General features: G+C 37.5%; 1 protein-coding gene across 8 annotated transcripts in view; it reads left to right on the forward strand.

The window, feature by feature from the left end:
- Nucleotides 1-1,318: 1,318 nt before the first annotated feature.
- Nucleotides 1,319-17,851, forward strand: part of UBE4B (ubiquitination factor E4B) — a 37,277-nt gene continuing 20,744 nt past the window's right edge. For 2 of the 8 annotated variants that reach the window (XM_035901802.1, XM_035901803.1), the window contains exons 1-8: nt 1,325-1,432; nt 3,103-3,289; nt 8,017-8,152; nt 8,701-8,788; nt 11,535-11,679; nt 12,507-12,735; nt 13,195-13,605; nt 14,487-14,600. In XM_035901802.1, coding sequence (XP_035757695.1) covers nt 1,430-1,432; nt 3,103-3,289; nt 8,017-8,152; nt 8,701-8,788; nt 11,535-11,679; nt 12,507-12,735; nt 13,195-13,605; nt 14,487-14,600 — 1,313 coding nt within the window. In that variant the 5' untranslated portion in view covers nt 1,325-1,429. Of the gene's footprint in view, nt 1,433-3,102; nt 3,290-4,393; nt 4,503-8,016; nt 8,153-8,700; nt 8,789-11,534; nt 11,680-12,506; nt 12,736-13,194; nt 13,606-14,486; nt 14,601-17,851 lie in introns of those variants that run through there. The other 6 variants (XM_035901809.1, XM_035901805.1, XM_035901806.1 and 3 more) reach the window with 6 other exon arrangements.

Genomic DNA, 17,851 nt, shown 5'->3' on the forward strand with positions numbered 1-17,851 from the left:
GTTCTATAGCCTACGTAATGGTTAGTACCAAGTAACTTGTTACTGTTGGGTAATGTAATGATATAACAGCTTTGTCACATGTCACTATTGCAAATACTTAGTGCCGAAATCAAGGGTTGGGTGCTGTTGAGGTACACTAAACTTTCCTAAGAAAATATTTTTAAAAACCCAGCTATGTGTTTCTTCATGGTGATTTGGAGAGTCATCCAGTCTGAAATAAGAACAGGTCACTTTGAACTCCCACAAATCTAACATACTTTATTTGTGTTACGTGAAGGCAACAGGTTGGGGCCGCATTTGTGCCTAGTTTGTGCAAACAAGCTACGTCTTCTGAGTCCCTATGTTTTGCCCTGAGCATAAAGCCTACCTTAACTTCCCTCCTCTTGATGGTTAGTCTTAAAGCACAGGGGAATTAACTGGACAGAAGATGTGCACCAGTTTTATGCTGTATTCTCAAACTTCTCTTTCTAGAGAGGCACTTTTGCCTCTCTAGCATAATACCTTTGTTTCTCCCTTTTTTTTCTCTCTTAAAGCTTTCTAATCTTCAGATCAAATTTCAGATTTCTGTGATAACTATCTTTAAACCTAGAGGAATATTTAGGGTATCTTAAGAACCATATCTGGTCCTTTAACAGTCACTAAATGTACCCTCTGTTGTGAAAGCTGTCTCTTTCATTGAAAAAAATATTCAGGATTTATGTATATTTTAATGTTAATTTGTTCAGCAGTAAGGAAGATAAGTATCATTTGCCTATCATCCTGAAAAGGGCAGGGAAAAATCTTGTATTGGTTTTAATTGCAGTATCTTATCTAAAACCAGCTCAGTGTCTGTGCAGATTTCTTTGTTCCATGCTCTTCAGATTTTTTTTTTCAGGGCAGATTACAGTCTGGGGGATTGGTCCATAAGAAGGATGTGTGGTTGATGGACTAAGAGTGACAAATACAAGACAGAAGGTTTGTCTGAGTGTCCTCCCGTTTCACCAGTGATGATTGCAGCTGGTTTTGACGTAACTTCGGCATTGATCTAGCCTAGCACTGTAGGTGAAAGAATGCTGAGTGGCACAAGCGACCTCAATTATCTCCTTGAAACTGGGAGATGATGAAGAGAGGCTGTGTGCAAATCATACCTTATGAGGGTTATGACCTTATTTGAGTGATCAATGTTTAACCGTATTTGAGAATAAATTGGTAAATATATTGATTATTATCTATGCCTTTTCCTCCTTATGTATTTCCTTCCTAACATTAGTTTTGGAACTAGGTAGCAAGAATGAATATGAACAGTTTGGAAAAGTTTCACATCACATTTATTTTTCTTGCTTTTCACATAATTCATCTTCCTCCCTCAGCCATTTCCACATATATGGGCTATTTGTGTATTTTCTTTCTCCATTCCTTTACCTGAAAAGCACGGTTACAGATCAGTTGAATGGTAAGCTTTTAAAACTTTAATTCAACCCCCTAATTCAAATAATTTCAATTCAGCTGGGTTGGTTTACTGACAATATTTTTGATACTGCTTTGTGAGCTTCATTTGGATTCGGTAATAGGGAAAACTGGTATGGGGATGCGTGGCTGATGTTTTCTCAGGTATGCCTTTGAGGGGTGTAGTTTTTTCAGATAAGTGGCTGAAAAATTAAGATGTATGATACAAGTGGAGAAAAATTAGAGTATTTTTAAGTAACTTTCTAGAGACCCTAATATGCACAGCATCTACTTATGGCAAAGCTAAACAATTTGTTTATGCAATAAGCTCCCCTATTTTGCTTGACAAGGAGAAGGGATTAAGACATTCTAGTCATAGCCTTTTTTGTTGTTTCAAGAACAACAACAAAAAAAAGAATTTATTTTCTAGCTGCCTTCCATGTTCATGTGGTGACACCTGTCATGGAGGGAGATGCAGTTCCAGACGCTGTTTTCCCACAGTTTTTGAAGTCTGATTTAATTTGATCTGTTCTTCTTCCTGTTGGAGTAGGTTTCACAGGCCATTAAATGACTGCAGTAATGTAGCATAGACATTGACTTGACACAAATCTTTTGTTTGCTCCTTTACTTGCTTGGCAGTTCTTTGGGATTATGAGCAGAAGTGAAAACCAATACATTACATACAATGCTTGAGTATCATAATTCAAAGAGGAAATAACATGAATTGCTTATTTTTGCAGGCAGTGGACACCCTCAAATACAATACTTTTATTTTGTGCTGGGCCTGTTTCAAGCTGAAGATTTAAGCTTTAGGAACAGATCCTCTGAGGCAGCCTGTGATAATAAATAATTTCTTTTCTCTTTTTCATTTATGCTTCAAGTTTCACTTGAAGCGCTTATAAATTATAAGTTTTATCTTGTCTATTTCTTTATTATGTATAGTATTAGTGTTACGTGGTCATGTACTAATTTTAATAAATAGGTTCCTAAGAGTTTTCTGAAGTTGGATTTTGAAGGCAGATGCTTCTCTGTCTTACTAGTAATGTGTAAAACCTGTTTTGTTTTTTTAGTTCTGTGTGATGGAAAGTGTCTAGATGATGAGAGGGTGTTATTTACTGTCTGTCTTTACTTCTCAAGATGCTTCTGTCCAGCAGAGTTCTATATTTTTAGTGTTGCAGATCTGTTTCAGATTAACTTGGATAGCGATTGTCTTTAATAACTTTCAACTGCATCTTCTTTAGCATTGATGTTTTTTAGTGTGGTGTGAAATTAAGGTGAAGGTCACGTTCATATTGTCCCTTTTATCAGATTAAGGCAGTTTGTTTCATCAAATGCCAAAATAAATGGGAAGGAGTGTTACAGGTTTTGAAATTGCTGAGCAGTAAATGTTAAATTTGTCTTACACAACCGTTTGAGGGACAAACACTGTATTCTCCAGTGCAAATGGTTTTCCAAGGCAGCGAATACGTACTTCAAATCTAAACATCAGGGGTATTTTAGTATTGTCGCACAGAACAGTGAAAGAGCAGTAAGACTCTGTGCCGTTTAGCAGGTTATCAAGTAAAGCTTCTGTATTTGCAGTTTCACAGGAGGGGGGGCCAAAGGGCAACCGTGGGGTGCGTGTGCAAACGTATGTACAAACCAACCTGTTTATTTGCTGTTATTTCCTTTGTGCAGATCCGTCGAAGGCGCCTTGCTCGGTTGGCAGGTGGACCATCTTCCCAGCCTACTACGCCACTTACATCACCGCAGAGAGAGACCCCCCCTGGACCACCTGTAGTAGCACCAGCCCCGGGGCCATCCCATAGTCTAGGCCTAAATGTCCATAGCATGACCCCAGCTACCTCTCCAATTGGTGCATCAGGTAGGCTGGCATGTTAGTGACAAAAATTATTATTGTACGTCTGTGGAAAGTTACTATGCAACTCCTTATCTTTAGAACATGAGTGCTATTACTGATGTTATTTCTGCTGTTACTAAAAATAATTTTCAAAAAGAAACATTCTGAAGTGGTGAATGAGGGTACTTTTTTTTTTTTTTTTTTTTAATTTTCCAAATAACAAATGGTTAGATACAATTATTGTCCAGGTATAAGTATAATAATAGCATTTAAAACAAGGGTTACCAAAGCTTGAGGAAGTTTGTAATACAGTTTAATATTACAGAATATTACAGGAAAGAAAGCCAATCTGTCAAGAGGACAGAAAAATAAAGCCTTTTCAGTCTTGCAACACAGTTTTTATTGATTAGTTTCTAGGTACATTTTAGCAATCAGTCCCAAGTTCATTTTTGATCTTTAATTACTAGCATTTGGCACAATTATAAATAGTAGGCTTTGACTGTGTGTTGTCAATGTAAGAATAAAGTATTTTTTTTCCTCCTTTGTATTACTTTGCCAATTTCACTATTTACCAGAGTGAATACAAGTAGGATATTTACAAATGGTATTTATTTCACAAGATACAAGTGATACCCGATCTGTTAAAATCAGACAAATGCAGGAAGCATGGAAAGTGGAAAGGTTGATCTATAGAGAAGTGAAGACAATATTCTTATATATAGTACCACTTTTGACCTAAAAAAAAAACCAAAACGTATAGGCTGTCTTGGAAATCAAAATATATTGATGTATTTTTCCAGTATTGTGATCTTTATCTGAAAACTTAAGTTCTTTTGCATGTGGTGTTACTAAGCTAAGAGGTTCACAAAACCAATCTCAAAACAAATGTCAAGATTGTTTTAAACAGGTTTGCAATATGATTTCTAATGATAGAAATAATATTTTTTCCAGTGCTCCTTGATAAGCATGGAGAATTCTCTAGTTACTCATTTGCTGTCTGAAATTTTGTTTTTCCCTTTGGCAAGTACAGTAATTTACAAACTTAAAACTTGTAATTTAATTACAGTGCTGTTCTGAAATACCTAGAAGTGACTTCTTCCTGCTTATTTTGTTGCCTTGTATCCAAAGCAGGACAGTGAAAAGCTATCAAAAGCATTTCCTGAGAAAAGCTCATTGCAGATGGAATTCAACACTGTGCATTGTCCCCATGATTATAGACAGCAATCCAGAAGCAAAGGTGACTTTTTTTAAGAACAGTGCAGGGTTCGCTTACTGTGTTCACTCAGCCTGTGGTTATGTGCCTATTTTAATACATCTTAGGTCTGACTCTTGCTGAAAGGAGTATTTCTCACTGCCTTTCCCTCTTCTGTGCATAGCAACTGTGTGGTGAGGTGGATCATGGACTTAATCCATGTGAAAACTAACCAAGGAAAAATAAATGGTTAGTTTTCAAATAGATGAGGTCCTGATCCATCTTACTGCACAACTGTATAAACGATAATGCCAACAGAGCAGGAGGTATGGAAACACATACCTGAAGGTAGAAATGTCTGCGTATTGGCAAACAGGTTTTTCATGGTTTGAAGTGGTCAGATAGATGAATTCTTAAAACAGAAGTCTCTAGGGTCTTAACTATCTGCACTGGACAGTACCTAACTATACAGACTAGATCATTTGATGACCAGAAACAGAAGTTACCTAGCCAGTATAGTGTTTGCTTCCTACAGTTCCGTTCATTGCAGCAATTCAATAATGCATGTCTTTTTCACACCAAGGGTAAGAGATATGGTTAAATTGGGGAACAGATCAGGAAAAAATGTTTGCAACTGATTATCTGCTGCATTTATTTAGCATAAATGAAGACTCAGCTAATGCTGTGTGGTTTGCAGGAGTTCTTTGAGCAGTAAACTAAAATGACTGCAGAGGATTTTAATTCATTTGGACATACAGAAAGCAGTCCCAGCAGAATAGTGTCCTTGTAAGCATCCATTTTTTTTTTTAAGCAAGTTGCATGTCATGGTAAGATCAAACTTTCAATCATTATTTTGTGCGCATTTTGAAAATATTTTGGACAGCCTAAAAAACCCAGTGTATCAATGATGGCCACACATACTGGGTATGTGGTCTTCATAATTTTTGCATGTCTTTATGCTGTTGCTTTTCTTTTTTTTTTTTTTTTTTTCTTTTTTTTAAAGGAAAACCGGAACTTTAGCTGTCAGGTATTTTATTATATATCTCATCCAGCAAAGTACAGATGCAAGTAAATTCTGGAAGATTTGTCGTGAAAAGGTTGTAGGTAGGACAGTTTCTTTGAAGAGGCCTGTTAACGAGTGCTGCAGTATAACTGTTAGAAGTACATTTTCCTGGCAGTGGGAGTAAGACCCCAAGGGAATGTAGAACAATGCACTTCACCCTGGTAAGGCATGTTTGCTCTGGTCTCTTTATCCACTGACTTAGCTAGCTTTTTCTTAGGGAAAAGGGTGGAAGAAAGAGAACTCAAGGAAGACTGCCGCTTTGCAATCGATAATGTACCAAAGGAAGACAAGGCTGTAACTGGGATATCTTAAATCAGTGACGTGCTGGAATACCCTGCTGAAGTCAGCCTTCCCCTGCCATGGACAGCATATTTCTGCTGGGTGTATCTTGATGGAAACTACTTCATTGAAGTTCTGCTTTTTAAAGTTGCTTTTATTTAATCTGATTGACCTGAGCAGCTTTGCTCAGTTCAGATGCTATACCTGATATATAAATATCCTTGGTTTAGGGGAGAAACTGTGCTAGACTTAGGGCCTGTGCAAGGACTTCCAGTGTCAAATTGTAATATGCATCACTAAAATTCCAGGACTGGAGGAAATGGCCATTTAGAACCAAAATGGAGTTTTTCTTGATGTTTTCCTGCTTCCTGGGTCAAATCTTTTGCAGATATTTAATATTGGCAAATAGGTCATTAAGTGAAATCTAACTTCTCTTGGAGGATCTCGGTTCCTATCTCTATTCTTCTTTTCACACTGAAAAAGTAATGGGCTCAAGAAGTTTAGGAATGAATGATAATACCCAACTACAGCCCTAAAATTAGTAAACAAAACTGAGTAAAATTTACACATAGCAAGTATCTTGTGATAGGTACAGGTTACATATGCATTCTATATGTTGTCCTGCTGTACCTTGGAGTGCTTTTACAGGTCTTCGGTTATAGAACATAGGTGTTTGGACAATCTGTTAAATTCTCTTATGAATACCAATGCAAATTAATTTTACCTCATGCACCTTTTCCACTTTTTATGAGAAGATCCGAGTGTTTTCTGGACACTGACTAATATCCAGCCTAATGTAAGGAATTAAAAGTAAGTTTTTATACCCAGGGAATTAAAACAGGAGTTTCAAAGCACTAGAGTGAAGCAATTGTTCCTACCTCCATTGCCAAATATCTAGTTGCTCTTCAGCAAACTGTCTTCTAAATGGGATTTTTCTGACATCTGCAGTTTTGTTCCTGTAAAATTTCAAGACCTAGAAAAGCTTTGGGAAGGGTGCTCAAAACAAACAGCTTGTGTCAAAGAGCATGATCCTTATTTGTTCTGTTTTGCTGCTCCCATTGTTAACTTCAGAATGTGTTGCTGCCATAAACGTGGGATAAGCTCACACTTTTCAGTAGTAGCACTGAAACACAGCCAGTAATGGAATTTAAAAATAGGTTGTCAATCTGGTTTTACACTTCTCACCTGAAACCTAATGCTGTTTGGGGAATATCTTGTAAACTGCAGGCAAAAGAACCCAAAGGATTGAAATTCATTGCTGCTTTCTTTTTAAACAGACAAATACCTTTTTTTCTACTCCTTCAAGGAGTCTGACTGACATGCAAGTACCTGATATTGATAAAATTACAGTTGCAGCTTGCAATTAATGCTACTTTATTACAAATTATTATTTCAAACAGCGTCACTAGGCACAAATTTCAGGAATAGACTGCCCTGTCCATTTAGATGTTTGTAGAACTCGTTCAACTTCCATTGTTATTGAATACAAGGCTTTTTCTGGATTTTTTTGAATTATGCATATAACTTTCCTACCATGCTAGTATCTGACATTTCTCTGAGGAAGTCTTCATTGCAAAGTGAATCCACCTGTTCATATCCTGATGCTCATCAGCCATGCTCCAAAGCCATTACATTGCTTTCCATTTGCTGGTGTCGCAGTTAGAGCATGTTGTTCGTACTCCTTGGATGCTTATTTTATTCTTGTGCAGAAGAAGTACTGATAATTTCCCAGTAAATTGTGGGAGGTTTTGTGGGAAGACTATCAGAATTCAGATGATTTTTGTCCTGTATCCTCACCCAAGTTAACTCTGTTGTAATGACCCAGTGTGAAGTCCTATTCTGATAGGACTGACTTTAATAGGGGCTTTGACCAAGTTTTAAGGTAGTGTACAGAGCAGTCTTAGAAGAGATCAGTTTACTAGTGCTTTTTTTTTTTTATGGCAGTAAATCTCCGAGCACTTCATAGGTGCAAGTTTAGTTTTGTTCTCTGTGTTGTAATGCAGGTAAGCGTTCCTATGTTGCTGCTGCAAGGGGAGGTAGAAAATGTGATTATCTGTAGTCAAATGTGAATATTATTAACGTTTATTTCCTAAAACACAACTAAAAATGCTTAAGAGCTGGATTGAAAAACAGTATTTTCTCTCCTTTTCCATCCAAATAATTGTGTAGTGCCTTCTCGTCTCTGTAATAGTAATCTTGGTGGTGCCTTTTCTCTAGGAGTAGCCCACCGAAGCCAGAGCAGCGAAGGAGTGAGTTCGCTCAGCAGTTCTCCATCTAACAGCCTTGAAACACAATCTCAGTCTCTCTCTCGGTCTCAGAGCATGGATATTGATAGTGTCTCCTGTGAGAAAAGGTAAAAAATGCAGCTTGTATAAGCCGGCAAATATTGCGCAATGCTAATCTTCAAAACCACTTACACAGGAAAATATTCTGCCATTTCTCACTTCTAGCTGTGTTAATGCAATAGGGTTAAATGCTTAAAAATGACACACTGTTTAGACCACTGTAATACTTTTTCTAGTCTGGTTTTAAGGGGAATTCCTGACCTAAGGTGATAAAAGACTAAGTATTATCTTACACGTTACGTAATGAGCTTGTCTGGTGGGGGCAATTCAGCTACTCTATTTAAAAAAGAAAAGGTTATGGGATGTGATAGCTGTGTAGTTTGTATTGCCTGCTGAAGAAATTCAGTATTGTCTTTCTTGAGCTCGAAATAAATGTGATGTGAGAAGCATTTATCAACTAGGGATTTTAATTGCTGTTTGTGTGTATGTCTGTTTCTGTTGCATTGGTTTTTCTCTGCTGCTTCCACTTAAGGTGACGTTCCTTCAGTCAGCATCTCACAGAGGACTGTTTGTGGCTTTCTACAAGTTAATGGACTCTTCTTATTTCCTCTTACAGTATGTCCCAGGTAGATGTGGATTCAGGAATTGAAAACATGGAGGTTGATGAGAATGATCGTAGAGAGAAAAGGAGTCTGACGGATAAGGTTAGTCTGGTTTATGTTAGCTGTTCTCTTTCAGACTATGTATGTAAGTTATTGGAACATCGAGCTTCAGGATTTCATGGGACAACCTGTTCAGATTATGCAATGTGGAGTTAATAGTGCTGTGTTGTTAGTTTTCAGTGTAATGCATGCTTCCGTTACATAAAAAGTTAACTTTATTTTCTGAAGGCTTCACCTCATGCTTACATTGTTGTGTTTTCCCTCACTGACGTAGCCTTACATGGCTGCAGCTTTGCAGTCTGTAATATCCTGGGGCTTGCCTTGCATTCGCTTCTTTCTCAAAAGGAACAACGTTATTTTTTGGAGAAATTTCTTTCCTAGAACTGTGTGTGTGGTAAGTGTTCCAAATAATGGAATAGAAACAGGAACAAAGGATTTATGATGGAGTAATGCAAAGTTTTAGCTTGCAGTGAGTTCAGTTATCTCCATATTTTGTATACACGCTTTTGAGAGTATGGAACCAGACCTCAGTTGTAATCTGTGAACAATTTCTTCACTGCATTGCCTCATAAAAATTTGTGGGAAGGAAAAAAAATCAAAACTTCCAATGTCAAAGCTGCATTTCGATTGTCTCAAATTAGTTTATGATGATATTTGAAAACTCTGAAGAAAATATTTTTGTTACGTATCTTACAACAGTGACCTATTAATGCCCAGATCTATTTTTTTTATGCAATAGGCCTGAAGAAGTATTTTAAGACACTTCTGACGATTGTTGCAGCTTATATGTGTAGCATTTAGAGGTCTACTAATATAGTAGTGCTTCAAATTCTACATGTGCTGTATATATGTGTATATATATACTGCTTATACTGTGTAATAGGACTTTGTTCGTAATGATGTTATAAGAAAATAAATAAGAGTATTTAGCTGTCAAGGTTTGGACAGGTAGTAGAACACTTTAAAGTAGAAAAAGAAAGAGTGCAAGTACAAAGCTCTAATTCACTCCTAAAATTGTCCTCTTTGTCATTTGATTTTAAGGCCCATGTGAAATAAAGCCATAAAGAAATCGGACATCAGTGTAGTGGAGAGAAGTTTCTACAACAGTTCTTGCAGTGCTCATTAGATGTCTTTGTTTATTCCTGCACTGTCAGTAATAAGGTCAGTTGGTAAAAGCCTGGCTTAAAGCCATATAGCAATAACCCTGTTGCAGAATCCTTTCCAGTCAATTCCTAGCTGCAAATCAGGCAGTTGGACAGCTTGCATTGTGCTACTGTGAAATAAATAGCTTGGAATCAAGCACAATCTTGAAGATGGGGGGAAGCAGTGGAAAGTAAAATAAAGCTTTGCAAAGTTGGTTCAATTCCTCTTACTCATTTGGAGACACCCCAAAAAGTTAACTGGATAGGAGACAGTGTAGTCCTCATGAGCAAAACGTTTTCTTACCTGGTTGTCTGCATGCAAAATGATGTCAATAGTAAAGCCACCTTCACAGAAATAGGCAGGAGAAGTACTTGAAAACAGTAGAATACTAGTAGAGTGGTTAAGTCAATAAAAATGTATTAATGTGCCAGAATTTATGCTTTATTAAATGCTTTCAGGGAAAGCTTTTGAAAAGGGTACAGTGCTGGTAGTTGCTCAAAGTCCCTGATAAATCTATGTTTACCTGGTGGCCATTATATTGTCTCACATTGAAAGGAAAAAAGGGACATTTTTAGTGGAAAACTTGTTTTTTTTTCCAATCTGCATTTTGTTCTTCCCCATTGATGTATTTTCTCTACAAGAAAAAAGTATTACTATCTCAAGAAGCATGAAACATAGCAGTGCAACGTGCACTTGTATTAGTCAAATATGAGAATTTTTTGGGGGGAGTCTAGGAAATAACCTGCAACTCTCGCAGGAGAACTCTTCCAGGAAAACCTAAAAACTCAAATCTAAAACTTTTTCCATCTTTGAAATTCTATGCAGCTGAATTGTCTGGTTTGTGTATGATGTTGCTTTTTCAGTGTTGGTAGAGCAGTGTTGGGGCAGGACAGTTATGTTGCTGGCTTGTCGTGTATGCTTTGGAAATAGTTTTAAATGCTACCTCTCCTCACATTGCAGGGGTAATTACTTGAGTTTTATTTCTTTGTATTCCATCATTTTGTTTTTTAGGTGCACACTCAAAGCTGTCTTAGGATTGTAAGAACCCTCCCATTTAACCTTTGCTAGCCACTATACATGGTAGCATTCTTTTTAGAGAAACTAGTTTTTCCTTTTGAGCACAGTTTACATGATGTTCCTTTTCTGGAAGAAAGGGGAACAAGGCAAGTTCTTGAATCTTTCATCCTGTCCTGACTTCATTCAAGTGAAAGATGTCTTTATCTTGGGCAAAGATTTGAAAGCCGGAAAGACTTGGGGAAGCTCTCTCCTTCCTGTGCTTTCATTTCTACAAGAAACTCTTAAAATACCTGTGCATAATACAAATTTGAATCCCTGATTAATTCCTTAAAGGAGAAATCATAGATATCTTGGTTAAATTTCCCTTCTTATATTGTTTTCAAACATGGTTTTGGGAACGTGCTTCCTACTAGATCTGTGTATTTCTGCTACATCTTTTCTGCATCTCTTTTGTGTTTCTTCAGGGTTTTTTCCAAATAAATCTAGATTGCTTTATAAGTACACAAAATCTGCCATTAAGAGTTAGTCTGAAGCCATTTAAAGGAGACCTGCATCTGATAAAATTGTGACTTGACTAATACAATTGCAAGTAAGTTGGTGGTTTTTTTTTTTAACCTCCCTAACCAAGGAACCTCTGTCTGGGTCTGAAGTATCTGAGGAGCAAGCTCTACAGCTGGTCTGTAAGATTTTCAGAGTCTCTTGGAAGGACCGAGACAGAGATGTTATCTTCCTGAACTCTCTCTCTGCCCAGTTTAAGCAGAATCCAAAGGAAGGTTGGTATCTCAACTGTTACCACTGTTAGGGATTGTTTCAGTTGAGTGGCGTGTTCCCTAGTCTTATTTTTAGCCTTTTCTCTCTTTGCTACAATGCCAGAGCCACCTGCTTGTGGTCTTTGCTTGATTTCAACATCTGTTATCGGCAGATGTAGCAGGAAATGGAATTCCCAAAAAGGAACATGGGACTGATTGGTCGTAGCTCCTGTTTTAGTCAATTGTTGTGCTCTTGTTGGTTATGTTTTCTGTTGTCAAACTAGTGTGCTGATATTGCAATGTTGCTGGATTATTTTTTTTTTTTCCCAGAAGCCTTTTACTGACTTAATGGGTTGTCTTGCATCATAATAGACATTTAGCAGTTAATTTGATAAGCTAGGAATTTGTGATTATTTTGTGTAGGAAATTATATTTTCTATGCTAGCTGCTCTCTTATTAGTGGGTGTGTGTGTGTGTGTGGGGTGTGTGCGCACGCATTTTTTTTCCTTTCTTCATGACACAACTTGCCTAACTCAACAGCAGGTGAAATATGAGAGGCAAGACAACTTTAATAATCAACAAAACCAACCTTAGGTCATCTATGATGTTTTTTTTTTTCCATAGAAGTTATATTTTTGTGTAGTTCTAATTTCAGAATCTAGTTAATATAGTCAGAGTGATAGTTATAAATGTAAGCATCAGTCTATTGTTTTTGCCAAAAGCAGCAATTAATTCACAGAAGTAAATTGCTGTCCTTTTTAGTTGAAATCTCTGATAATATTTAGATCTCTGACTAATGCCTAGATGGACAGTAGGTGAGGGTATTAACGCTCTTCTTTTATTTTTAACAGTGTTTTCAGATTTTAAGGACTTGATCGGGCAGATTTTGATGGAAGTACTGATGATGTCCACCCAGTCAAGGGATGAAAATCCATTTGCTAGCCTGACAGCTACATCACAACCAATTGCTGCGGCTGCCCGGTCTCCTGACAGAAGCCTGATTTTAAACATGGGTTCTAACCCAGGAAGCAGCCCTATGTTCTGTAATATGGGCTCCTTTGGTTCCAGTTCATTATCCAGGTGACTTCTGATTATAGCTGAATACCAATTTCACTTGAATATTGATTGGTAGACTAGAAGACAGAGAGGAGCATAGAAATGTCCCAAGAACAATAAATCGAATAGATTTTTAAAGTTCTTCACTCTTTTTTCACGTCAATGTCCTTCCATTTCACCATTTTTGATTACATTGCCATGGCTATATTTGATAGGTGAAAGCCACGTAGCTGGTTCCTTCTGATAAGTATCCATAACTTGCATTACTGAAGGCTATGACTCTTAACTTAAAAGTGTGTAGATTGTGACATAGTTTTATTCAACATTAGTAAAAAGGAATAATGTGTGTGAGCTGCAGAATTACTGCTGAAGAATCATCAGAAGGGCAAGGGCTTATTTTGCTCATTTTATCTTTTTCACCCTTTTTCTGCATATCCTAAATCATTGCTTTTTTTTTTTCTTTTTCCCCTGTAACTGGTTTAGTCTCTATGGGACTAGTCCAGCTCCTACTACCAATTTCACAAGCTATGTACCAATGACTGGTTCATCTCTTACCCCACCAGCCAGTTCAGTTGCCACTACATCTGTGCCTTCCATTACTGTCAGCTCTCACCTCACAACAACAAGCCCTTCTTGGATGCAGCCTTCCTCTCCGAGGTACCGGCCATACACTGTTGCCCATTCTGGAGGCTTTTCAGCTTCTTCCATACCACGTTCCTCGAATATTTCCATCCCGTCTAGTTCACCAAGTCCTCCAGCCATGGCTGCTAGCCCGCCAGCCATGCCAGTCATCACATCCAGACAGAGACCCACAACAATGGGTCCACCTTTGTTTACTGCTTCACCCAGTACCTTGCGCAGGCGTCCTTCTTTACTGAACAGGATTCCTTCTAGGTATTTCACAACAACAAAAGAGTGTGTTTAATGTGTGCCGTGCAGGGTGTGGCATAACCATGCAATTTGGAAGAACCTATGTTTGTGCTGAGCTCACCCTACTTACCTGGAGTTGATTTCTGCATTTTGATTTGTGCTAATATGTTGACTTGCTAACGAGCCATCTTTGCCAAAATATTAAACCTGCTTCTGCGAGCATTTAAGGTGTAATGTAATTACTTTAAAGGTAGTGATAGTCTTCTAATTTCCTCTTCTTCTCACATCCATTCCAGTTAAACTATTAGCTTTCTGTTCAGTTGCTACTGCTGGATAGCAAACCAGACAGACCTCCTGCTTTGAAATCAGTTTTCTCGGTAGGGCTTTAGTTGATTTGTTGAAAGCTGTTACTTGCTGGACTGTGTTAGATTTGATTCCCTGGTGCATAGATTTAAATTACAGATTAGCCTATTTCAGGCCTATGCCAGGCCAAGTACTGCTGCCTTTTCTCTGTTGGCTGCTCCTGGAATCCCCAGTCCCTGCAGGAGGGAGAAATGAGCACACAGGTTTTTGAGACCACTGCTTTAAAGTTCAGTATCTTAGAGTTGTAATATTTATTATTCAGTCATGTCTAAACATTGCCACTTCAACAATAATTTGTATTAGGTCTTCAACATTCTTTTTAAAATTTTGGTTTGTGAATGTGTTGTGTTTTGATATGTGAATAACTTGTAACTAGTGTAACAGAGCATGTTAGTATAGTCTTGGTTTTACTAACATGGAGTTATCTGTTGTCTGCATGTTTAGAGAAGATGACTTTTGGCAGACTTACAAAGAAAAGCTACCGTTTCCTTTTTCTTCTGGTTTTAAAGATCTGATGGCCTTTTTCATTTTTGTTGTGGTAGTATATACGACAGCCCTTTCTCCCTCCTCCTTCTTGCCGTTTCTGATGTGTCTGAGGACAGTAGTGATGAAGAAAATGAAGATGATGATTTTTCTTGTGTCCAGTTTGGGTCCAGGTATTGGAGAAAGAGAATGTAACCTGCATGTTTGGTTGCTTAGGCACTAACAGTCTATGTAGTGTCAAGTGTTCTTCAAAGTAACTTGGGAAATGACTAAAGCCAAGGAGATGACTTGGATGGGTTTTTAAGATGGTATATAAACATGTATAATGAATGTTAGTTAGTCAGCTCTTTTCTTGAAGAGATGACTAAGATAAAGTAAATGTTAATCATGCTGCCTTTTAGGTTTAATGAGCATGGTTTTTGAAATGATGTTTGAGTGGAACTCCTCATTGACTATATGAGTAGAAGGAATATTATTCACCCACAGTTGTAATTCTAAAACCGGTGGTACATCACGTGCATGTTTTCGTATCAAAAACTGGAAAATGAGAACAAAGGTTAACATGTAGAAAAAGATAGAGCGGCAAATAGCCAGCTGATGCAAACAGTATGACTTTGAAGGTTCGTTGCTGCTTGACAGCTGAGGATCGCTCCTCTAGCCTGTAAAGAAAATACACCTGAAAGTTTGAACTGCCTCTTTGACGTGGCAAGTAGTAGAGGCTGATGTAGTTGGAACAGCCAAAAGTGAAGGGGGTAGAGCAGAATATTTTATTGTAAAGCAGAGACTTATGAATTGTGTAGCAAAGCCCTTTCATTTGTGTGTCGTTAAGATACGTGAAAACAAAATGAGAAGTAATATTGGTGAGTTCTGTTTGGAAGCTAGCCAGATAGCTGTGCAGAAAAACCTGCAGAACACTGGATATGCCAAGGAAAAAAAGGCTTCTGAAAACGTAAAGGCGGTGTAGAGGCTTCTGTAGTTTTACATTCCATTGCAGAGTAATGCTGCAATGTCTTGGCTGACACAGAAATGTTTTCTAATAGGAAATAGGACCGAGGTTTTGGGGTCAAAAATGAGCAGCCCTCCTACCAAGCTTTTTGTCCTATCCAAGTGTTCTTTACTAGTCTGGTGAAAATGATTATTTTCTTTCTTTTCCCATTAAAACTTAACATTCATCAGCTTCATCACATGCACCAAAATTCTCAAAGAAATGCCTATTCTTTCTTATCAACCCAAATCGGAAAAAGGAGTAAATGTTTTGTATAAAAACACATGTACTTTAGGAAGACTTTTCTGAAAAATTATACTTTTGTAGTCTTACTAGTATCCTGAACATTTTCTATGAGCATTCAGACCCCTGTTATGATTGATAGTAATTCTGAGGTGGCCTGTGGCTGGCCACGTAGCCTAACAGAGCTGGCTGTGATTGACAAATGTATAAGGGAGGGAAGATTCGAGTTTTAAGGACTACACGCATGTTGAACAACTGGGAGGAAAAGAGTTTCTCCGAGACTTTCAGTCCCCTTTGAAGTATTTTAGTTACAGCAAAAGTCAAGGGAATCGAATTGCTTGAGTCTTCTCAAACTAAGCTAGGTCAAGACTTTAGAAAATACCTTGTGATGTAAGGGAATGCCCAAAAAGACTTAGTATGAGATGATCCTTTCTCACTGGCTTTTCTGCCTATTATTGTTCCTGTGGTATGTTGGGACGCTACTGCTAAAGTCGGACTGTTAGCCAGAAGACCTTCCAATAGCATCTTCGCTTTTCCATTCCAGTCTAATTTCAGGAGGGTGAACTTCATAACACAGGTTTAGGGGTTTTTGTGTACGTGCAATTTAGGATTATTTTTCCCCACTGTTTTGTTTAATTCTTATCCTGTTGGCAATGTAATCCCAATGTTGAACTGAGTTTCAAAGCCTTTGGTAAGAATTTCTGAGGCTGCTATGCTTCTGGAGTGTTAGTTCGTAAATTATGTCCTGGCATACTGCAGACAGCAGTAAGATGTTAGTTAAATTATAAACACAGTGGCTGTACAATTATGCAACAACTTGCATTCTGAAAATACCAAAGTATTCAATATGTGTGTGAAGGATGTATGAGCTTTGCATTAGAATAATTTCAGTTACTGCTGCAGTGAAATCATTAACAGGACTATAGAAGTAATACTTTTTAATATAAATTGATGCTCTTAAAAGGGTAGTTTTAAAGCTGAATGTGAGATGTCAAGAGGTTTAAAAGAGAGGCTATAGAAAAGAAAATGTGTGCATGGTTTTGTGGTTACGAGTGTATTTTAATAGAGCTATGTTTTACATGGATTAGTTTTACTTGAATAACTGAAAACAAATTCTCTCTACAAAGAGAGATTGCTGCTATTAGAAGTTACGTTTCTTAACATGCTGAGCTACCAGATGCTTAGCAGTAATAACCTTTCCCTGATTTATTGGTTGGGCTGTAAAGCTTGCACAATAGCCTTATACAACTCAATTATTAAAATGTAAATTATTTTAAATTATTTTCCAGTTTAAAGGAAATTCCAGTCATGACACAGTCTGTAGTTTTAAATACATTTTTTAACAGCTACATTTAAGGAAACAAATACTCTTATTTTCCAGTTTAAGATCTGGGTCTTATAAATTGGTCTTCATTTAAATCCACCCCGACTGTACACAGACGTTTATTTGAGGAATAGTGGTAGACCATCCATGTAATTGCTATTTTTTTAATTCCATTTTTATAAAGCTAATATATCTTGTCTTAATTCCCTTCTGTAAAATGAGGATTTTGCTTTTAATTAGCTTTGGCAAGCTGTTATGTAGGCAAGAATTCTGTTGAGATAAAAAGTCTGAGGTTGAGAGTTGTGGGGTCTGTTCTCACTTTTGTATTTAATTTCTCTCTTGTCTCAAGCATGGTTTTGTTTTTGTGGATTTAGTTTTTGTATTTAAAATATCAGTGTCTGCCCCCCCCCCCCCCCCGCCCTGGCCATGCTACTTAATGAAGTGGCCTATCTTACTGAATGGGAGTTGAAATTAACCGAGCTGAAATTAAATGATCTTTAATGTGGGAATTTTAAAAGGAACAGTTGCTTTGATGTATTGCCTCCTTTTTTGTTTATTCTCCTTCCTTAGAATATATAAAGTGATTGCCTATAGCCCTATATATCGGTTAAGGTCTCTTCTCTGCAGTGGGAGGATTTTACCTTCCATGGGTTGGCTAGCGTTAACAGAGTTGGTGGAATTTCTGCTATTTTGAATGTTACATACAGAGACTGTGCAGAGGTTGCATCATGGCATGGAAGTGTTGTGATGTCCTGAGCATCCGAACAGTTTTGATGTCAGGTACAACTTAAAGGCTGTTCATTTTTGGTGTTGCAATGGGAGAAGAAGATTTATTGATTCTCATTACAGTCATGTACCTTATGGCAGTCTTT

The sequence above is a fragment of the Egretta garzetta genome, unplaced genomic scaffold, assembly GCF_000687185.1.
Source record: "Egretta garzetta isolate BGI_Z169 unplaced genomic scaffold, ASM68718v1 scaffold69, whole genome shotgun sequence".
NCBI lineage: Eukaryota > Metazoa > Chordata > Aves > Pelecaniformes > Ardeidae > Egretta > Egretta garzetta.